The following is a 22329-nucleotide window of genomic DNA, read 5'->3' on the forward strand; positions in this document are numbered from 1 at the left end:
CCGTGTAGTGGGGGCTGGGAAGGGGGAGGAGGAGGAACCCTCTGTCAAGGGAACTGGAGATCTGGGGAGAGGGGTCAGGAGCAAGGGGCCTTTCTTATGGGGTACAGCCCATGTTCCAGCATCAGCCAGTGGAGGGGGATGGGAGAAGATGGGACCATGTCGACCTCAGTACAGCTTTGTTGCATTTATAGGTACTTGTAAATCTGTGATTTCATTTCATTTATTTAATCGTTTATTCATTCATCCATCCATTCCTTCATTCAATATGGACTTAATTGAACACCTTTGCTGTGCCAGGCACTGGGCTAGGCTCAGAGGCCAACAGTGACGAAGACAGCGAAGGTTCTTCTGTTGCTTAAGTGGTGTGGGGATACAGGTTAAGGGGTTGGCAGAGTTCACTGGCTGTGGGGCCTGAGGCTGTGGCCTGGCCAGCTGACTCGAAAGGGCAGTGACCCTCTGTCCACCGATGCCCATCCGCCCCTGCTCCCCCTGCTGGCGGCTGCTCCTCACTGCATGTCTCTGTTGAGCATCCCAATGGCACTCCTCTCATAGCGTGCTCCCGCCAAGCAGGCAGTGACTGGACGTCCCAATCCATGCAGCCTGGGGACTGTGAGCAGCATTGTTGGGCCAGAGCAGAGGCCACTTTAGAGAGCCTCTGGGAGCCCACCTCCACTTCTGTGCCTGGGACCAGCAGCCTAGGGCACTGGACTTGAGAGTCAGCCTGATCTGGGTTCAAATGCTCACTTAAGCCATGTCTGAACTGCTGGCCTTGGACAAGCCACTTTCCCTCTCTGAGCCTCATTGTCTTTGCCTATAAAATGGCAGGCTTGTAGAGAAGAGTATAGGAAAAGCAGCAGCCGAACCAGAGCCTGGCCCATAGCAGGGGCTGCCCCATTGTGGTTCCCTTTCTGCACCTCCCCCAGCCCCTCCCTGGGGTGGGGCAGCTCCAGCCGGGTACTGTCTGAGTGCTGCCCCTGTCTCACCTTGAAGAGGGGTTGCAGAGTCCCTGTCTTGGCTGTTTGCAGATTCCGTGTCCTCCAGCCCTTCTCCACTCTCTGAAGGATGCTTCGGCCCCAGTCCGGGCGGGCAGATGGGGCAGGTGGCCCTCCTTGCCTCTGTGGCTGCCGCCGCCTTGATGGCTTTTTAATAACTTTGCTCGGAGACAATCTGCAGAGCGCTCGTTTGTCTGCCTCTTAATTAAAATTACCGTTTTCCTAAAAGAGCAACGATGCTGCTCCCCTCCCTCCCCTATCAGTGGCTGCTGCCAGGAGAAGGCAGAAGTGACTTGAAATTGCTGCCTTTCTCCTCGGCCCCTGTCCTGGTCACACAAGCCACCACCCACCCCGCCCCACTTCTCAACACAAACAGATGGGCCAAGGCTGAGGGTCAGGAACTAGGAAAAGAGGAAAGAGTGAATGTCTTCCTCTTTCGCTTACCCTCTTCCAGAATACTCCCAGAGACAGGGAGCTCGGTCCCTCCCAAGACTTACTTTCTACATCTGTAAAGAACCAGAGCAACCCCTGTCCGGCTTTACCACCCAGAGTAGAATAACATGTGGGGAGGGGGTTGAAAATGTGCTGTGAAGGGTTATTAGATTGTTTGTGGTGGGGCAGGCGTCATCTGGGGCCAGAGGCCTCCCTGGAAGTGGGCCCTGTGGGGTCAGCTCTTCTGCCGACTCTAGTTAGAAGATACTTCCACGTTCCCTCCGTGGCTCAGCGAGAGCAAGGGAGTGCAGGGCTGGAAAGGTATGGGGGGTTCGTTTAGTCATTACTGAGTTTGGGGGGGGAAGTGTTCCTGGTAATAATAAAAATACAAATGACTAATATTTACTGAATTTTGCTCAAAACTGCATGAGCCATATGCTGGATCAAGCCCTGTACCTGTGTCCCTTCATTTCACCCTCAGAGCTGTCACATGAGCTCCATGCTGTAATCTCTATTTCACAAAGGTGGTGACAGACCAGAGAGCTTAAGTAACATGCCCAGGGTCACACAGATGGTAACTGCAGCCCTACTCCCCGTCCTGCCGTTGTGCCTTCCACCTGAAGTCTTCCTGAAGTCTAGCCTCTGTCCCTCATGCTGCATGTAGAGGGCTGTGCCTTTGCCTCACTCTCTACACCCCCGCAAGCACGGTTCCCTGTGATTCAAGCCGCTGGGAATCCGCTTCCGCTTCCCTCCCACTACCGCATTCCTGGGTCCACCCCTGGGGGAGTCTCGGGGCGGGGTGGGGGGCTTCCTGACCCTGAAGTCAGGGGTCAGAAGTGGATTGGAGGTTAGAGAATTCTCATGTGCATACCTCCTTTCGGTTCCAGCCAGAGTCCTTTTCCACTCTGGTGAGGGTGGGCTGCGTGGGGCCAGGGAAGAGACCCAGTGACGAGGCTGGGGCGGCAGATGCTGCTCGTGAGGCGAGGGGCCGTGGTCGTACGTCATAGCTCCACCAGTAGGACCCACCTGGGAAACGGTCTGGAGGAGCGGGAGGCGCTACAGCCTGGCGGAAATCCAGCACTAGGAAGGACCCCTTGAGATGCCTCTGTCTCCATCAGCTCCCAGTGGGCCTCGCCTTTCCCTCTGTGACCCTCTGCTCCTGCGCCTCCTCTTCCAGGAACGCCCTGCCTTTGTTACCTCCCACCTCTGCTCCTCCCTGAAGTGTCCCTCCCTGACCACCTCCAGGCTTGCCCCTCTGAGCACTACAAGATGTTTGGTGCCTTAAATGTAATGAGCTTTCTGTTTCTGGAGGTATCCAAGTCCCGGCTGGGTGGCGTTCCTGGAATAGGGAGGACTTGCAGTTTGGTGTCGCCCCTCTGAGTTCACATTCGCTCCTGGGGCAGCAAACCCAGTTCTTTCAGGGGCCGGAAATGAGTGAAGCCGTGGATGAGGACCATAGAGAAGCCTGCTTATGTTCCTTAAAGGCATTAAAAAGCAAAGAAACAAAACAAAACACTACCAGCCAAACAAAATGCCTACACCCCAGGGTGACCAGGACCCATGCCTAGACCCAGTGTGGTCTTTGCTAAACTGCGATTCACTTACCTTGGCATCTTCATGTTGCCCAGCGCACAGTAGGTGTGTACGCATTGTTTGTTGACTGAATACATGATCACCTGTGCGTCAGCCACTGTGCTAGATACTCTATATGTTTATTTCTTCCCCTCTGCTCAAGGTGGGCATTGTTTTCCCCATTAGAGAAACTGACCTCCAGTGAAGTAAAATAACTTGTTCAATGTCACACTTAAGGGAAGGGGCATTTTTTGATTTGAACCTTGGCGTGCTGTGTCCTTCCTCGACACACCTGTGTGTGACCCAGAGCACGTGCATTCCATACCTGGCCTGGTTATCAGGGAGCTCTGGAGTGGCTAGTGGCCACCTGGTTGACATGCGCTGCACACCTGTGGGGAGGAAGGGTTGAAGGAAGTGAGGGCTGCAGAGGCGAGGAGGGAGCAGATGCCCCTCACCCCAGTAAACCCTTCCTCCCTCAGCTTCCGGTCCCAGCCCAGCAGCCTGGGGATGGTGGCGTGGTGACAGGTGCCGAGCTGCAGAGATGACAGTACTGCTGATTCCCCCATAATCACTGTCTGATGAGATGCCAGAATTAGCCACCGTGCGAGCATGGCATGCAGATACGGGGCAGAGTGCTGGGAAGCAGCGGGGGCGGGGAGGGAGCCTCTCCTTCCAATCCAGGGCCCTCTGGCAGTAGGGCAGAGTCTGGGGAGGAGGAAGTAGGTTAACAAGGAGGAAGCACTGTATGGTTAACATGCTTCAGATGTTATCGTGTGGGCTGTGGTTTTCCAGTCCTTAGAGTGGTTGGACACACCCCTGCAATGCCTGGCCGATGGACAGGGTATCAAGGGCCTCAGGCCACTAACCAGAGAATTATGGGCAGAGCAGGCTGCCCACTCAAACTCCTGGGCAAAGGCTTTGGTGTTTGGAGCTGGGATATGCCTGGCTGGGCTGACAGGCCCATAGTTGCTAGGAAGAGGCTAAGACCCTGAGCAGACTCCTGGAACCACATTGGTGAGGCCAGGCATCAGAAGGCAGAGGGAAGTGCCTCGATGGGGCCGGCAGGTTGAACTCACTTTGCCAGGAATCATTCATCCCCGGCAGGAAGAGTCAAGTTGGCCCTGAGGCTCGAGGTCAGGGGAGGCCTGAAAGTTAGGAACAGGGGATAAGGAAGGTCCATCTTGGTCCCAGAGCAGGGCTGTGTCTGCCCTGGCATTGATTTCTCCTGGCACACAGGCTGAGGGCAGGAGGAGGGCTGGTGAGTGCAGACGCAGTGGGGTCACCTGGGCTGCTCAGACCTCGTCTGGACAATTGGAGCCGTTCTGAAGGCCACCAACTAACAGGAGTGGTAACAACATGAGGCTGACCCAGCAGAGGGCAGTGCAGGTAGCCCAGGGCTGAAGCCAGCCCACAGATGGAGGGACTTGAGGTGTCGGGCTGAGGGAGAAGATTTGGGTTCAGGAGCCTTCATTCTGGCCCCAAGAGAGAAGTCATGACCCACCCCAGGTCCCTCTGAGGGCCGTGGGCACAGACTCTGGCTCACTTTAAGGAAGGAGGGGTCCCACAAGGTATCTGGTGCCTTAGACATAATGAGGTCTCTGTTTCTGGAGGTATCCAAGTCCCGACTGGATGGCATTCCTGAAATATGGAGGACTTGCAGTTTGGTGTTGGCACAGCCTGTGGCAGGGGCTGGGGGGGTGGGTCTGCACCAAATTGAGGTATGGGGGAGGGCTGTGGAAAAGTGGAACCTCCTTCCCATCCTGGGCTTTAGGGGCCTTGGGGCTGTCCTGCTCCCTGCCCCTCATCCTCTCTCAGCCCTGTCCCGGGGAAGGGTTCATGCTCTTCTGCTGTGTGGTCTCCCCAGAAAGGATGGTGTTGAGGGTCTCTGTGCTTCACTAGGGAGGGGGCTATTCAAGTCCTCCTTCTTAGGAAGCTAGACAGACTGAGGGGATATAAGGAGTTCTGGCCCAGGGGCTGAGACAAAGACTCAGGGATGAATCAGCAGGGCATCGAGGAGGGAAGGGGGATCCCGGCTGAGAACCCCACAGTCGAGACCAGGGCTTCTCCATTTACCAGCTCTGACCGTGGGCAAGTCACCCCTTCCTGAGTCTCTGCTTTCTCGTCTGTAAAATGGGGGAGAGCAACCTCACAAGGTGTGTCTGAGCACTGAATGAAGAGTGGCTATCAGAGCCCCTTGGGGACCGCCCTGAGTGTATGCTGGTGGGAGGCTGGGTATCAGGAGTGCTGTCTTTCATGGTTGGTCCGTTTCCCCCAGAGCACCCAGCAAGCCTGGTGCTGAGTTCACATCTCATCACTCCACACGGATGAGTGGATTTAACTGAGATGGGAGGTTGGAGTTTTCGAGTCTTTTGCAGATGGAAGGCGAGACCGTGCATTTCTTCCCTGCCTTCCAGCTCACGCGCCACCTTCCCAGATGCTGCTCTGGTGGACGGTTCAGTCTAGACACCAGGGAGAACTGAAAGATGCCCCTGGAATCTGAGCAGACCTTCAGGTCAGTGAGGACCCAGCAAGCAGGCAGGAAACCCTGAGTCTCCTCCTGCCTTCTCAGGCTCCGCCTCTTCCATCCTCCAGAGTCTTTCCAGTACTAACCTCAGCGTCCCTGGGGAGGGAACCTGATGGGATGCACACTTGCTGTTTGTTCTCAGTCGGCCTTCAGGGCAGCAGAGTAACTACCTTGTGAGGTGAGGGCTGAAACTCGAAGTCCTGTCCTTCGCCCTCTGGCAGCAGGTGGAAGTGGGTCCAAGGCCCGCCAGCTCCTTTCAGGAGGCTGAGAACCTGTAGAGGGAGACAGGGCTGGGCATGCCAGGTCTGGAAGCGGCCTCTCGGTCCTTGGCATTGCCTGGCTGGGTAAACACTGGTGAGAGTGGAGTGGCTTTTATGTCAAGACGAAATGTAAACACTTTCAGAGACCCTGAACTTGGCAAAGCAAGAGAAGGGCCATGGAAATCGCGTCTCTGGGAAAGGGTGGCTGGATTCAGGATGGCAAATGGGGTTCCCAGTGTCTCTCAGTCCAAACTGGAGAGGCCTCAGACTAACACCCGAGGGAGCTCCCACGTGCAGTGAATCTGTCAGGGGATGGTAAATGTACACGATGTGTGTGTGGGCACCATGCCCTGTCTGCCTGCATGGCATCCAAGATGGCACAGTGGTGGGTCAGGGTGGCGGCTCTGTGGTGACCCAGTCCCGGCTGGGCCCAGGTGTGTCCTTCTGTGTGTGGATGCCTGTGGTGGGTGCAGGGGAGCCCCTGGTGACTGGGCACGTGTCTGTGAGCCTGTGCTGGGCATGTCGGCCTGCACCACGGTGCACAGGCGTTGACAAGTGGAAGCGTGGCCTGTGGTTGGAGACTGCAGACACCAGGACCCGTTGTCCTGGTGGCTGAGGGAGCTGTCTGGATGCTGGGGTGTGGGGCTGGGAACAGCTCCCCGAGAGAACCTGACCCCACAAATAGCGGTGTCTCAGAGGAGGATGTGGAAGGATCCAGCCAGGCTGGGGCTCCTGTCCAACACTTGTGAGACCCTCGAGGAAGCCTGGGTGTTGACGGCACTTCCCTCTGGGGAGCTGGGGTGCATGGTGGGGCTTCCACTCCCTTGCCTCCAACAGATTGGAGTCCCTCTTCCTGGGAACAGGATGCCTCCCTCTGGGCTCGCTTTCAGCCCGAGGCAGCTTCGGGTGTGGTAAAGGTCTCCTCACCTACACCCGCTGCCCAGGTCTTAGCACCCCGAGGCTCGAGTTCCCCTGCAGGGGATGGAGGGTTCTCTGGCAGCCTCCCCAGAGCAGTGGCAGAGCTGGAGCACAGGCGTCTGCTTTCCCGCCTCCCCCCACCTCCCTCCCTTCCTCACTGCCTGTGTTCCTCTCCGCTGCCTCTCCAAGGAGATGTGGGGCTGACAGGACACCTTCCCTGGGCGCGTGATGGTGGTGGAGACGCCAGGCAGGAGTTAGCTTGTTAGCGCGGGCTGTGTGGGCACACGCCAGGGCCGTTCCCAGCTTCTCCAGCAAGGGCTTCAGACTAGGGGTGACGTGCTCCCCTCTGCATCCCCGCCCCCGCCCTTCCTGGGGAAACCAATTAGCCAGATCTTCATCAGCTAAAAATGCAACCCCCTACCATCCTGGTTGTGATAATGACTGTGGAGTGAAAGGAAATCACGGGATCGGGCAGACCAGGAAGGGCCTGTCCCCCGCCCACACCCCTGGCCGATGCCTTTGTGCAGTGTACAACCTGCACACCCGTCTGAGTGTTAACAGTTTTAAAAAAAAACCAAAAACAAATGACATGACTGAGGCTCCAAGAGGCTGCTAACATTCTGAAGGTTACACAGCCAGACAGTGGCAGAGCTGGGTTTGAACAGAGCTCTTTCTCCTCCAAGTCGAGGAATTTTTGGTCATGCCATAGCTTCACCTGCAGTGGGGGAGGGTTGCATATCTGAAATTCTGAGCAGGAGGCTGGCTTGTCAGCTCTTTCACCAGGAGGGAGTCTTGTCTGAGGAGTATGATTCAGGTGCCACATGGGGACCCTGGTTTCTGTGCGGTGAGCAGCTGCTGGGCCAGGATGGGCACCTGAGGGGGTAGCTGGACTGTGCCCCATGGCCTTTCTCTCTCTGGGGCCTGGGGTGCCATGGCATTTTCCTCCTCACTGCTGATTTCTCCTAAGGAGCTTGTTAGTCTTGCCCTCCTGGGGTCTGGGGCCTGGAGAAGGGATCCCCTGGCCATTGCTTTCTGGGAAGTGGCAAAGGGGAGTGGGAAAGTCCTTGTCCCTGGGGGCCAGGATGCTCAGGTTCCATTCCTGGCTCTGCTTCCAGCTCCTCTGTGACTCAGGTTCACTCTTGGTGCCTCGGTTTCCATCCCCGTGAGAGGCATTTGGCTGGAGTGAAGGCAGGCGCAGGCAGGGCTTAGTTGAACAGTCTCGAGACATCACTCTGCTTTGCTGAGAGAGAAGAGCGGTCAACTCGCCAGAGAGAGGGTTGTCCTATGGTTGTGGGGAGTCATAGAGAGAGGGCAGCAGGTCGAAGGGGACAAGGACTCCACGGCCACGCAGAGCCAGGGCACTGGCAGAGATGGCACTGAGGCCAAGCCTGGCATCTTTGACTGTCCCCAGGCCCCACCCCACTCCTGAGGTGGCCTGTGAGTCTCTTCACCCCACCTAATTCTGTCCTGCAAGACCACCCAGTCTGGGTGGGGGAAGGGGGTACCTCTGCCTTCAAGGAGGCCCCAGTCTAAGGGGGAGATGAGGGCCTTGCCCTGAGGGAGCTTCTAATCCAAAGCGGTAAATGGGGGCCCTATCTAGTGCCCCCAAAGAGGAGGCCCAGGTCTTGGCCAGTCTAAGGGGAGACAAGGCTCTGTCCTAGGCGAGCCCCTAGTCTGATGGGGGAGACAGGGGCCCTGCTCTGGGGTGTCCCCAGTCTAAGAGGGGGACACAAAGGCTCTCAGTCTGAGGGAGGAGGCATGGGCCCTGCCCTGCGATGTGCCCAGTTGGAGGGAAGAAGCCCTGCCCTGCGGTGCTCCTGGTCTGAGCAAGCGGACAGGGTCACAGGACAGAGTCGGCCTGTGGAAGGGTGGGAGGGAAGAGTTGGCTCAGGGAGCCTCTGGCTGTGGCAGTGCCTGCCCCACCCCCAGGGAGCCCAACACCCTCCCTCTCAGATGCCCTCTCCCTAGGGAAAGTTCCAGAAGCCCTGCTGGGAGCAGCCAAGACCCAGGCAGGTGAGCTCTCCCTCCCCCAGGCCTGACAGGTCCTTTAATTAGATTCCGACTCGTTTACCAACTAAGTGGTCTTCGGTGGGTTTTAAATCTGTGCAAATTGGTTCGTGTTTTTCTGCCTGCATGAAGCTGTGACTGACGGTGCCCTACACCCGCCCCTGCCTCCTGGCTCCCTCCCGGGCAGACTCTGTGGTCCCCACCCTGCTACCCTCTAGAGTCTAGATGCCCAGCTTCCCTCGGGGCTGAGGAGCAGGGGAGCAGGGTTCCCTGAGCAAGGGGTTAGAAGAGTCCAGGGGGTTCACAGTCCTCTTCCTCCTCTCCCCCCAGCCTGGGGAAGGGAGTCCACACAGTTAACTCACTCAGCCTCCCCCGTCCTTGGTTTCCCTGCTGTACTGCCAGGAGAATCGACCCAACCTAGGCCCTTCTCCATGGTGGCTCTGTAGGTCAGTGCTGGGGGGTGGTGAGGGGGCATCCGTGTCTCCAGCCAAGGACCATCCTGCCTCTGATACCCTCTTGCCTTGCACCCGTCCCCCGGCACTGCCCTGCCTTGGGGAATTGGTCCATCGTGGGGATGGTCTCCACCTGGCCTCTTCCCACTTCTGTGTCTCCCTTCCCAACACCTCAGGAACAAAGGAACTGCCTTCCCTGGGGGCCCAGCGATGACAGCTTGCCTGGCCTTGCCCCTGTGCTCCCAGGTCCCAGGGAGTCACCTTTATTGTCTGACCATTGCCCGCATGCTCTCAAGCCCTCTCCCTTTCCTCCCAGGCCTCTCTGCCATGGGATCCCCTCCCTCTTCTTCTTTGTCATCCCTCCTGGCCCAGGCAGAGTCTCCTGAAGAGGCCTGACCTTCAGGGGAGTGGGGCTGGGTTGGTGGGGAATGGGAGAACACGGCGGGGGCAGGTATGAGGGTTCATGCCAGGAGCTGGACATGAAGCCCTGTCCTTAATCCCCTCCCCCTGATGCCTGTTCCTCCCTCTGCCCGCCCCCACCTCCGAGGCTCTGGTTGGAGTGACGGGGAGACTCAACAGGGTGCTGGGCATTAGCAATTTGGGGGGATATTACACAGGAATGTTTACAGAAAGGCAATTGCCCGGAAAATGACTTTGGTTGCTGTGGTATGGGGCGGAAAAGATGGTTGTAGAAAACAGACACAGATGGGCTTCTGCTCCAAGGACCCACAGACAGACAGCTGACTGAGGGCCGTGGGCACACAGGGGGCCAGAGCCAGGGGCGCCTGGAGACTGAGGGGTCAGCTTCTTCACCAAGGAAGGGGTGGGAAGGGATGATCCCTTTGCCTCATCCAGGTTCTTGAAGCCTCTGCCAAGCTTGACCTTTGTCCTCTGGCCTCTGACCTCCCAGCACAGTGCACTTCCTGACTGCCCAGCCAGCCACTCAGCAGGATGGAACTGTCAGGCACGATCGATGGTGGCAGTCGCCTCAGGGCTCCTCCTGGGTGACTTGGGCACCTCTTGCTTTGGCTGAAGATGGTGGGACTTGTGCTGTATGTATTCAAGAGTGTGTGTGTACGCGGACGGGGCACTTTGGGGTCTGAGCCAGGCCCTCCACCTTTCTGGCAATCTCCATGCACCACCCCCACCCCCTTCCCCACTGCTTGCCCTGCCTGCCGACCCAGGCCCTCTGGACTCCCTGAGCTGGTGCCCAGGCCACAGTTGGGGTCCCGCTTGTGAGACCTCAGGTCCCCATGGGAGGGGCCTTGTCCAGCCCTCCCAATCTCTGGGGAGAAGGACCCAGAGACCTAAACTCTGGTCCTCCCAGCAGGGGCCCCAGTGAGACCCTTCTCTTTTCTGTAGCTCCTGGCTTTGTTCTTCCCTCTATTTCCTCCCCGTCCTCTTTCTTCTCCCCTCTCCCTTCCCCCTCCCCTTTCCACACTCTCTTCCTCTGAAGATGATGTCATGTGTAAATGTTGCCCTGGGGCAGCCAGAGGACAAAGCGATGGTGACATCTGGGGTAAAGATGCAAGGTGGGGTGGGGCTGGATGGCTTATGAGACAGTGTCACTGAAACCTTGGGATCTTAATTCTCATCATGAGTTACAGTGATCTCATGTGAAAGAATGCAGTGAGGATAAAAATAAATTGGGCTCATAAATAAACGTGGAATTTGGAATTGGTGGAGCAAATAACAATGTCGCTCTCTTCCCAAGCACCTGCGCCTTTATCCGCAGTTGGCCACTGGGGGGCGCCCAGTGCTCCCTGGTCATCCCAGCCTCCAGACAGGTTCACTTCCCCATTGCCCAGGCAGGGAAGGCAGAGCTAAGGGAGGCGATAGCACCCCCCCTTCTCCACTTTCCCTTTCCCCTCATTCTGAGCTGGATTCCACTAGTCCTGGGCATCTCTCCTGTAGCTTGAATCTCTGACTCAAAAATTATAGCTGGCCTTGCGCACTGAGGATCCTTGGAGAGATGGCAAGACCTCCAACTTATCTCTCTGACTCCCCCAACCCCCATGCTTCAGGGGCTGTCTGTCCCAAGGCCCCTTCCAGCAGTGTACCCCAGCTCTGCTTCCCCATCCAGGGTCACCCACTTTTCCCCTGCATCCCCTGTCTCTCCACCCTGCCCCAGTAGAATCCAGTCTGCTTACTGCCTTCAGGCCTCCCTGTCCCATCTGCCTCCCCAGGTCCCCCCACCCACAAGACCCCTGCCCAGATAGATCCCTCAGCAGCCTCTGCCGGTGAACAGAAGCATCGATCTGCTCAGGGCCGCTGCTACCCAGAGCCACTGCTTGCTAGATTGGAATTGATCTCCTTGGCTTTTCACCGAGCTGCTCTGTCTGGGGAGGGTCAGGGCCCCTTGAGGCCTTGGTGGTGGCTGGAGCAGGCCCGGGGCAATGGGAAGGCTGCCCTTCTGTCCCACAGCCCACATGCCAGGAATGTCTTTAGTTCAAAATGTGCTTTCTCCTCATTGTCTTGCCAGCTTCTCACCCACTGCCCAGGAGGGGGGTTTAGAGATGTTGTCCCCATTTTACAGACTAGTACCCTCAGGCTCTGAGAGAGAAGAGGCTTTTAGAATGGAGAACTAAAAGAATGGCTAACCTGGGACCCCTCAGAGGAAGAGCTGACTCTAAACCCAGGAGGTCTCTGGTCTGGGCTTCTGTTCTCCCAGTGTTCCGACCTTGGGCGCCCGGGGCTGGCTCAGATAAATTCTTGCCTGAGCCCTCCGTGCCCCCAAGGGCCTCTTTATCCCCAGGCAACAGGATGGTGCCCCAACCAAGAATCCCAGGCCAGTTGTCTCAGTCTACTGGGGCCCACAGAGCGGAAAGAACTCTGCGCAGAGCAGGGAGCTAGGACTCCTGGGTCAGCAGGTACCTCAGCTCTTTCCCTGAGTTTCTTTGTTAAAGAAAGCCAAGGATCTTGCAGGTTCTTAGTTTTCAAAAGAGCCTAAAGATTTCAAATCAAAGCCCCACCTCCCCTCAGAGACAGCCCATTGTCTCTCCTACTTCCTCCTCTCCCTGCCACCCCCTAGAATCCAGGTCCGGCCTCACCCATGGCCCTGCGTGCACCTGCCAGTGTCCGGGCGCCTGAGGCTGAGCCCTGTCGTGGTGGAGGCAGGGAGGGGTTGGTCCTTGCTCCACTGTCTCTGGGCCTGCTCAGCGGCCTCCTCCCTACCCCCAGTGCCATCCACTCCTGTGAGGATTACGGGGCTGTAGTCATCAATAGGGCTGTGGGCACACGTTCAGTGTCTGGAGCCTCTGCCTCCCTGCTGCCTGCTCTGGCAGCCCGGACCCCTCCCTGCCAGCCCCACCTCGGCCCCTTTAATCGACCTGGGAGAGCCTGGGTGACCCTGGACCTCCCCACCCTCCCTGCTTCTCTCAGGCTGGCTTACCGCCTGCCCTACCCCCAGGAGCCAGGGAAGGACACTGGCATAGAAGCCAGGGAAGGATGCTGGCACAGCTCCTCAGGAGCTGGCACAGAGGGTGCAGGTGGGCATGAGGAACTCTTCTGAGTCCAGGGGCGTGGAAGGGCAGGAGGGCAGATGAGAACTGACCTTTCCCAGTGCACCTAGGTATCCAGAGCCCTAGGCGGCATGGCGAGCCTAGCTGGCTGGCACAGGCAGGGGGTGGGGGGTGCCCTCTGGCTCAGGCAGGGCTCAAGCTGGGCTTGAAAGCTGGGCTTCCAGCAATGAGGCTGTGGGCAGAGTCCACCCCACACTGGGCAAAGGAAGATAACAAAGTATCCAGGGCGCTCCGCCATGGAGGGTCTCTTCCAGCTCAGTTGTGTCCCATGAGGTAGCGATCCTCCAGCTGGTGGTGAGGGTGAGTGGAAGACAGAGTTTAAGGGTCATGGGAGGCAATCCCCTGACTCCAGTTGGGGCTATTTTTCCAGCACCCAGAGCAGCCCCCCATCCCGGCCATCCTTCTTCTGGATGATTTTCAGGTCACTTCAGCCATATTCACTGGCCACCATGGGTTGCCACTAGCTCCTCAAGAGCAAGGGCTGGGTCCCCATCAAGATGGCCCTGGGGCTCCCAGCCTCAGTCAGGTGCCAGCTTCGGGAATTTCCTCACTACCAGGGAACCTTCATACTGTATTAATGCAAACTCAATTTGTTCTTTGTTAACTCATTTTGAACTTAATGCATTCACTTAAAAGGAAACCTTAGCTCACTGCCATCCCAAGGACTGATACCCATGAAATCAGGAGTTGGGCCTTCTTGTTTTTTCTTTTTTAATCCTTGAAAATAAAAGTATAACTATTAAGCTCTGAAACAGCATTCCTCCCATAGTCATCTCTTGAGTGTCTGGACCTCACTTTGGGGAGCACAACTGAGGGACAGATGTCTGGGGGAGGGACCAGCGCCAGGGTAGGGAGACAGCAGGTAAACAAGGAGTGCCAATGGCATCATTGTTCCATCGGCAAACAGTTGTCGTCTGGCCAGGAAGGCGTGGTGAGAAGGGGTGAGGTGACTAAATATTGGAGCCAAATCTGGCCTCTACCACTTACTGCAGCTTTGGGCATGTCACTGCACTTCACTGACCTCAGTAGTCCCATCTCTGAAATGGGATTACGGTAATACCCCCACAGCGGTGCAGCAAGGTGTGAAGGCCATGATAAGTGATCGGTCAGACCCTTGGAAACTTCAGAGCTCTGGGTCTATGGGGGCCATTCTTCCCTTGGTTTTGGTGGGAGGTGCTGGGTCGACTGGGGCTACCGGAGATGTACATGCCTCGGCCACATCCAGGGAGGAGTGTATGTGTGTGTTGGGCGAGGGGTGGCTTTCTCTGGAATGTGGCTGAATGTCCTCTTGCCTCCTGCGGTGGACAGAAGGGGCCTGAGGAACAGTGGATGTGTAGAGGGAGGGGGCCAAGCGAGGTTGCACTGGAGGGAACCTGGTCGGGTCCCAGAATCCTCAGCCCCCCCCACTTGTGCCCGCTTTGGCTTCTGTGAGTTAGCCCCTGCGTTGGGCTACCTGTGTCTGCTATGGTGCTTGATTCTTCCCGACCGAGGCTACCCTGAGGGTTTCACCCTTGAGACTAGTGGATTGTGAGTCTGGGGGTATGCCGGGAAAACCGTGTTTGTCTGCTAAGTGGGTGATTTCTGGAAACGAGGGAGGGCAAATGCGTGTTATGACCAGGAATATGGCTCAAGTAAGCCCCAGCAGGTCCTCCCATCCCTGGTGTGGGTGACACCTTGGAACCACTGTCCCTGCTGGGCTATGGGAAGGTCAGCATGGAGGCTGGAGGGTGCGAGACCGCAGAACTGGGCCTGGGGAGGCCAGGGGAGGGCTCAGGGCTGGTGGGCAAGTGGGAACGGGCTTCAGAGTTCTGCATGGAGACCTCAACCCCCGGCCTTCTCTTTCTTTCGCTTCTGTACTGTCCTTTGTCCCCTGTGCGTCCCTTACAGGTCTTGGACTTGTGCGTGTTGGGAGGGAGACTGAAGGAAGGGCGGGGAGGGGAGGGTCCCAGCGGGGAAAGCTTGAGCTGTTCTGTCTGCTTTCTTTGAGTTTGTCCCCAGTCCATCTCTCACTGTCTTCTCTGTGCCCAGCCTCTCCTGTCTGTCTGTCTGTCTCGGGGTGGGCGGGGAAGGGGGTCCCCAGCCCCAGACCCTGGACCTGCATCTTCTTGGAAGTGTGATTTTTGCCCTCACTCCCCCTGCCCCATTGTTCCCTAGTCCTGGCCCTTTTCCAGGCCAACCCCCAGCCTAAAGACACGTGTGTCCTAGACATGCTAGTCTGAGGGAGGAGGTTGGCCTCCACCCCACTCCCAGGAGGATGCTCTTGAAAGAAAGACAGTGCAGGCTCCTTTCCACAGTTTGCAGGAAGCATCTGAAAGGAACCCTGCTTCCCTCCCCTGTTCACCCCAGCTTAAGGAAGAAGGAAGGGGATGTGTGGCTGGAGAGGTGCCCAGGACCCCTGCTCCCAACCCCTCCTTGGCTCCTAAGGCCAGCCCCTAACCCGCATCATTATCCTCCAAACCCTGCAGAAGAGCAGGAAGCTGGACACTGCCTCTGCCCTCCAGCCTTCTTGGAGCCCCCGTTCTGCCTTTTCTGTTCCTAGTGCCTGTTGGGCAGCCCCTGCTTCACCCCAGGTGCCTCTTGCCGCCTCCCTTAGGTCAGCCCCTCCTCGCAGTGACCCCAGTGGGGGATGGGCAGTCCCAGGAAGAGCACGCACCGTGACCCCGACGAACCCCCTCTCCCCCCTCGCAGATCCGGAGCGGAGCAGCCCCCCCATGCTGTCTGCAGACGATGCCGAGTACCCGCGGGAGTACCGGACCCTGGGGGGCGGGGGCGGCGGGGGCAGCGGGGGCCGGCGCTTCTCCAACGTGGGGCTGGTGCACACGTCCGAGCGGCGGCACACGGTGATCGCCGCCCAGAGCCTGGAGGCGCTCAGCGGGCTCCAGAAGGCCGATGCCGACCGCAAGCGCGATGCCTTCATGGACCACCTGAAGAGCAAGTACCCGCAGCATGCCCTAGCCCTGCGGGGTCAGCAAGACAGGATGCGGGAGCAGGTGAGTGGGGCCGGCCGCGGGCTGGGGAGGGGGTCTGCCTTGTGCGGCCCTGCCGCCAGGCTCATCCTGATTCTGAGACGCCTCTGGGGCAGAGGGGGGGACGCCGAAATCTGATGGTTGGCTCTTGGGAGCCTGAGGAGTAAAGGGATGGAGGCTCAGAGCCCAGACCTCTGCCTGCAGTCTTGGAATTTGGAGTGTGGGACTGGGCAGAGAAAGCCCAGCCTCCAACTGGGGCTGGTGGGCTGAGCAGAGGAAGGCTGTCTGGGAGGTCAAGAGAGTGGTGGGGATGAAGAGGGGACAGCCTCCAGGACTGACTGTTCTGAGTCTGAGGGTCCATCTGGCGCTGGAGTACCTTGGGGTGGGCACCTCTGTGATATGGCCCCTAAGGGAAGGTCAGACCTTGGGAGGAGCTTCAGAAGGCTGGGTGGGCTGTGCCCCAACAGAGCCCAGAATTCCTGATGCCTTTCCCTCCTCCCCCATTCTTCACCCTGTTCCTTCCCCCAAGACTTGCTGGGTGAGTTTGAGGTAGAGGACTCCCCACTCTGTGCCTTGTTTCTCTCCTGTCGTCAGTAAGCCTTAGAGGGGAGTCAGGACTCCAGCTTCCCTGGTCCAGGACTCGCCTCCTTCTACATGAGGTGCAATGCTTCCTTTGTAAAACTCTCCCAGATCCTTGGTTTCTGGATGCATCTCTGCATCCGAGTAAAGCCTTCTTGTCTACAAGTAAGGCCTGCTTTGTCTTGGCCTTCTACTTACAGCCCCACATTGGTGTGGGGCCTTGACAGCTGCTGCATGTTGGTTGTTGAGACTCAGCTGGGAAAAGGAGTGGAGGGGAGGGGAGTTGTTCCCATCAGCATGCCAGCATCCTTTCAGTCAAGCCTTGGGGTGTCAGTCTCTGATCCCACAGCCGTCTAGCTCTGCCCCCCTTTCCAAGTACTGCTGGGTGTGGCTGGGTAGGAGGAAGACTGTGCCCACCTCCATCTTCACTGCAGGGAACAAGGATATATTGGAACATATCTGGTACTTTATCTGCCTCTCCTATCACCTCCAGTTCTGTCCAGCCATTACCTTTTTCCATCTCCAGAGCCCTCCCAGGAACAGAGTTCCAAATGGGATAAGGGAAAGTTGCAAATGAAGGAGATCAGGCCTTCCCCCTCAGGGGTCCCTCTCAGCGGATTCCTTCTGCTCCTTAGGAGGAGGGGGCAAGGCCCTTTGGGATCTAGATGGGGTGAAACTTAAGTATAGGTAGCACAGTCAGTCAGAAGAGGGTTTGGAGGAAGGGAGATCAGGTGGACAGCCCTGGTCAGGGAAGGCTTCGTGAAGGAAGAGGTACTTAAACTAGGCTTAGAAGGATGGAAAAGGTCTGAATGGTCATGGGGGAAGAGAACAGTTTTAGGAGGTAGGAAGATGGGAGGTGAGTATAGATCTGAGTTGCTTTGGGGACTGGCGTAGAGGTCCAACAGGCTGATGCAGAAAGCTCAGGGTGGGAGCCGTGGGAGGTGTGGGGGCCAGATGGTGGAGACTAGGAGGGCCATGGTTGTTTTTAGATGGTGAATAGGAGGGGGAGTGGCTGGAGGCAGGGCAGGAAAGGAGGAAGAGAGTGTGTTAGGGAGGATGAAGGGAAAGGGATGGGGTGGGGGTGGGGTGGAAGGAAGATGAGCAACGCTTGTTTGCTGTCTGGATCCAGAAGGCAAAGACAGAAAAACCTGGGTGACAGGGAGATGTTGGTGGTGCTTAGAGGGAAATAAGATGGTTGGGAGGGAAACATTTGGGGCGATGAGGGACTGGAAGAGGAGAGATGAGTTAGAGGGGGCATAGAGGTGTTTCACAGGGACATCTGTTAGGCACTGAATATACAACTCAAGACTCTAGAAAAGGGGTTGAGGTGGGCCGAAATGGAAGTGGGACCTGGGGTAAGTGTAGTCACCAAGGCAGAATGGAGTCTGAGAAGAGAGAGGGCCCAGGATGGATGGGGAGAAGGGACCAGGAATGTCCTATATCCCCGAGGAAGGGGAGGAAGGCCCAGCAGGAGGGCCCCCTGCACTTCTGAAGTCTGGAAACAGCCATTGGGACCAGCCAGGATCTCTGGATCCATAGGGTATAGAGAACTCCTTTCCCGAGCTATGATGATGTAACGGCTAGTGTCAGGGGTTGGAGGTGGTGAGGAGACAGGACTCCTGGGCTGCAGACCTGTCTGGGGAGGTCTGGCCAGAAAAAAACATGGAGACAAACTGGATGGCAGCCTCAAGGGGCAGCAGGCCTGGGAGAGAGGATGTGGGCATGTCTGAGAGCCTCCTATGTGCCTGACACGGTCACTGGCACAGGGCAGGCACTCAGTAAATACTTAGTAAATGAATCGAAGCATAGCCACCCGCAGATTCATGCCTTTGTTCCTTCACTCTTTCATTCCCTGCCGTGCGCGCAAGTGGGTAGGACCTACAGATGTTTCACTTGTATCTAGGGCTCAGTGCCTAAGCCTAGCTGGGGCTCTGTACATGTTTGTGGGGTGACCGAGTGAGAGGTGGACGACTTTGAGGATGCTGAGGGGGAAGAGGGCCTGGAGGAACCAGGAAGGGATGGGTTTCCAGTCTCCGTGTGGTGTGGGAGAAGAAAGCGGCCTCCCTAAGATGGCGGGGAGGAAAGCCGTGCTGCAGGTCCAGAGGTACACTGGGGTGAGGCCCCCTCCTTCCCACGTCTGGCTTCAGCCAGGAGGGAGTGAAGAGCTGGAAGAGGGAAGAGGTGAGGGGCAGCTCCCTTGCAGAATGTCCAGAGAGGTAGTGAAGAATTGATGAACAGGACTTCAGGAGTATCTGCTGGGGAGGGCTTTGACCTGGGCTCAGAGAGCCCCCAGCCTGACTGGAGAGAAAGCCCCGGAAACAGATGGAGGGGACGTAGACTTGGTAAGGGACTAGCCAGCGTCACAGGGTCTTTCTGCAGTGTGAGCTCAGTGCCAAACTTGCCCCAGGAACTCCCCGCCCCGCCCCGTCGCATCCCCCAGCGGCTCCTGCCCGCTCCCCCTAATGGGGTGTCCCCCGCTTCGCACACACAGGTTGGCGGCTGGACCGTGGACCCCGTGTGCCTCCTCAGCTCCCTCTGCTCCCACCTCCATGGCGACTCCGCCCCCTCCGGGGCTGGCCAGCCGGCCCAGGTGAGTCACCCATCTCCTCCCACCCCCCAAACCCATGGCAGACTTGGGCTTTGGGGAGATTTTTTTGGAAAGGGGAGATCCAGGATTTTAATTTTGCACCCCTTTCTCTTATGTGGAGCCTGCATTTTCAGAAGACTCCAATGCCCTGTACTCTCCCCTGATAGTCTAATTCCTACCATTCCCTCCCCAAAGGAAAAGGGAAAGTGTTAGTTGCTCAGTTGTGTGTGATTCTTTGCGACCCCATGGACTGTAGCCCACCAGGCTTCTCTGTCCGTGGAATTTTCCAGGCAAGAATACTGGAGTGGGTTGCCATTTCCTTCTCCAATTACCTCCCCGAACCTGTGCCAAAGCTTGGCTCTGGGGAAGGAATTTTTTTGAAGGGGAATAGGTTAAAAAAAATTTTTTTTTAATTCTTCTCTCTTTTAAACAGAAGTATATCTCTCCTACCCTCCCCCACTGGTTTTCAGGAATCTCTTGTGCCCGATTCCCACCCCCACTGCAGACCATCTCATTTCGCTATCCCCACCCGCCCTCCATCTCTGAGTAGACCCAGCCTTTCCCTGATGTCTCATCAGCAGGAAGTCCTTCATGATGTCTCTCTCCCACCCTTCTTGCTATGTCCGATGCTTAATTTCAAAATTTGAAGACAACCTTGGCATCTAGCCACTTGTTCTGAACTGATTGCCTGGTTCTTCATCAAGCCTCAGTTTCCTTGATGGGAAGATGGACAGGGACACCCTGAGACAGTATCTTAAGGGCTCGGCCTCCCAGCTCAGCCCTGGACATTTCTGTGGGAGAAAAACAGGCATCTGAAGCCCCAGAGGGGAGGAGGGACCAGAGAGTCAGAGTTGCAACAGGCCGGGGGCAGCCCTGAGGAGGCCTTGACTTGAGGGTGGCAGAGGAGGTACTGTGGCAGAGAATCTAAGAGGGAACCCTTTCTCTTCTTTGTGCATCCTGCTTCCTTCCCCTTGGAGAAGGGCAGGAAGTCAAGTTTTTCAATGAGAATGAGGAGAAGGAAAAATGTGACAGCCTAGGAAACAGCTCCAGAGCAGGGACTCTTAGCTGTGTGTAACTCAAGTCTACCATGAGATTGGCATGCTTGGCATCATTCACAGGGCACCCAGCTCATTGCCCTTCCCAGCTCTTGGCCCAGTATTGACTGAACTTAGGGACCAGAGATGTGTCTGCCCCCAAGGCTACATAGCAAGTGGAATGGGCTCATCTAGCGTGGTCACATGTGCAGTGGAGGTCAGACTGGGACAGGGATGGGGATGAGGTGTGAGCCCCAAATGGAGCAGATGAAATGTCTTGAGTTGGAGTGATGGAGGGAAGTGAGGCTGGATTTGGTGAACTTGATGTCCCAGGTTATGGGGCCCCAGGACTGTCCGCATCTGGAATCTACTCTGTTGGAAGGAAGGGGAGAGCTTGAAGGGGTCTTCACCCCAGGGCTTTGAAGTACAGAGAACAGTGGCTGTGAATGGGATCTTGTCATCACTTTATACCTAGTCCTTATCGAACTTCTCTTTCCGAATGGCTGTGTCTGAGGCCCCTTTTTGTGAAGTGCAGGACCAGAGACTTTCAGCAAATGCCAGAGTCACACAGTCGGGCAGGATAAGATGTCACCGAGGACATTTAGGCACCCTAGGTCGCCCAGGCTTGGCTGGGAATTGAATCACTGGAGAGGTAGAAGGGTCACGGTGCACCGCGGAGACCCTGGTGGGGAGAGGCTGTAAGCTCAGAGGGTGGCGGGTCCGGAGACGGGCCACTCTCCTCCCGGCTACCCTAGGCCAGATCGTTAGGGGTGGAGGCCTGAAGACGACCCTGGGAGGGGACCGAAGGCCAGACTCCAAGTCGCAGCCCCTCCCCCGCTTCCACTAAGCTGTCTAACGTCCCTCTCTCCTGCTGCAACCCGAGTCCCGGGCGGCGGGCCGGCGTATCGGGTGACCGCGGCGACGCAGCCACCAGCCTCCGCCGTTCCTCGGCGGGGCTGCGCCGGCGGGGCCGCGCCGGGGAGGGGGCCGGAGAGAGGATGTGCACGGCGGCGCGCCGTGCCGCGCCAGGTGGAGTCGCGGTTACCGGGGCGACCGGGGCCCGGGCCGGCTCGGCGGCGGCGGCTCTCGCATTGCAGCAAAGGGCACCGGCGGCGGCGGCTGCGGAGGCGGCCGGAGGAGGGGAGAGCCCGGGTGGGTGGGAGTAGGGGACCGCCCTCCCTCCCCTCGCCCGACGCGCGACCTGGGGCTGGGGGCCCCCGCGCATACACCTGTGGCCGCAGGTAAGGGGGAGCGGCTGCGGGGGCCGGGGTCGCCGCCTCGGGTTCCGCGGGGCGGGGGCGCGGAGACCGGAGGCCCTCCCACCCGGTTCGGAGGGGTGGTCTGGGGCTGGGGGCGTGCAGGCCGCTGAGGTTCCCGATCCCCGAGAAACGCCTCCTCCCCTCCGCCATCGCGTTCGCCGCTTTCCGCAGGGGACCGGCCCCTTCCCCGAAATGCGGCTGGCGCCCCCTCCCCCAGCCTCAGAAAGTCATGACCTTTTCGGGGTGCTCCCTCGCCTCCGGCTCAGCGCCGGTCCCGCAGCACCACCTCCCCCGCCCCCCACCCACACTCTGCACCGGGAAGGGGTAGGAGGCCGCCGGGTTCACAGGGGAGTCGGGCACGTGCGTCGCGGTGAGAGGCTGGAGACCTCGGGGGGCGTTAAGGAGCCCCAGCCTGGGGCGGGGTGGGGGGGCGAGTGTTTACGCGGACGCGAGTTCACTGGAGTTGAGAGGTGGGTGTGTGCGCTGCACGGAGGATCCAAGGGACTGGAACTAGGGTGCGACCCATAGGGTCCCATCCCTCTCCGGAGGCTGCGTCGTCGTCGGGGCTTGAGGTCAGGGAGGGGTCATGTACTCACCTAGCCTGCAGGGGACGTCTGCCCAGGGGAGGAGAGAGACCTCAGCTGTCAGGGCTGAGGCTCCCAGGGGACTCGGCCCCGCCTTCCCAGGGCAAGAGATGGGGAGAAAGGACCAGCTGCAGGGGGAGGGAAGAACCACACCCCCCCAAGGGTGCCTAGGGTGGAGGAGGCAGGGTGTTAACTCCTTAGCCCCCCTCCCCCCCGCAGGAAAGAAGTTGGTTCCTCTTCTCACCTGGGAGTTTGAGGACCCCCTGGCACTGCTTCCTTGGGTCTCCAGGAAGCTCCCATCCCATATTACTGAAAGCCTGGTCCCTACAGAGTAGATGGTTGACTTCCATGTTATCCTCTTAGAGCCCTTCTCATGACCCTCAAGTGGCTTTCCTATGCAGCCCTTTTTCCCACAGTCTCACTGTCCTCTGGAAAGGTGAGACAACCCCTTTCTGAGTCTGGGGGAGGGAGACAGCTTTACCCTTGGGTTGGGGAGCCAGATCTCTCTGGGCCCTTCCTGCCCTCTGTCCTCGTTCCAGGGGTTTCTGGTGCTGGGCAATTCCCAGGGAAAAGACCTAGAAGGCTGAGCAGTGCAGAGTGCCAGGAGATGGAGAGTGGTGCCAGGGAAGAGTACCCAGAGAT

The 22329-nt window shown here is 57.9% G+C and overlaps 1 protein-coding gene and 1 long non-coding RNA gene across 5 annotated transcripts in view; one reads left to right on the top strand and one right to left on the bottom strand.

Moving 5' to 3' along the window:
- Nucleotides 1-22329, top strand: part of SRCIN1 (SRC kinase signaling inhibitor 1) — a 67521-nt gene that overhangs the window by 8589 nt on the left and 36603 nt on the right. Inside the window, exons 3-4 of one of the 4 annotated variants that reach the window (XM_006074334.4) lie at nt 15367-15668; nt 18715-18813. In XM_006074334.4, the coding sequence (XP_006074396.2) occupies nt 15367-15668; nt 18715-18813 (401 nt within the window). Of the gene's footprint in view, nt 1-15366; nt 15669-18714; nt 18814-20947; nt 21086-22329 lie in introns of those variants that run through there. The other 3 variants (XM_006074335.4, XM_025280240.3, XM_044939031.2) reach the window with 3 other exon arrangements.
- Nucleotides 409-22209, bottom strand: LOC102410694. Its single transcript, XR_006640787.1, has 5 exons — nt 21700-22209; nt 5607-5792; nt 2296-3385; nt 984-1737; nt 409-607 (listed from the first exon to the last, which is right to left on the bottom strand). It is a non-coding gene; the product is annotated as an uncharacterized LOC102410694 (long non-coding RNA).

This window comes from Bubalus bubalis, chromosome 3 (assembly GCF_019923935.1).
Source record: "Bubalus bubalis isolate 160015118507 breed Murrah chromosome 3, NDDB_SH_1, whole genome shotgun sequence".
NCBI lineage: Eukaryota > Metazoa > Chordata > Mammalia > Artiodactyla > Bovidae > Bubalus > Bubalus bubalis.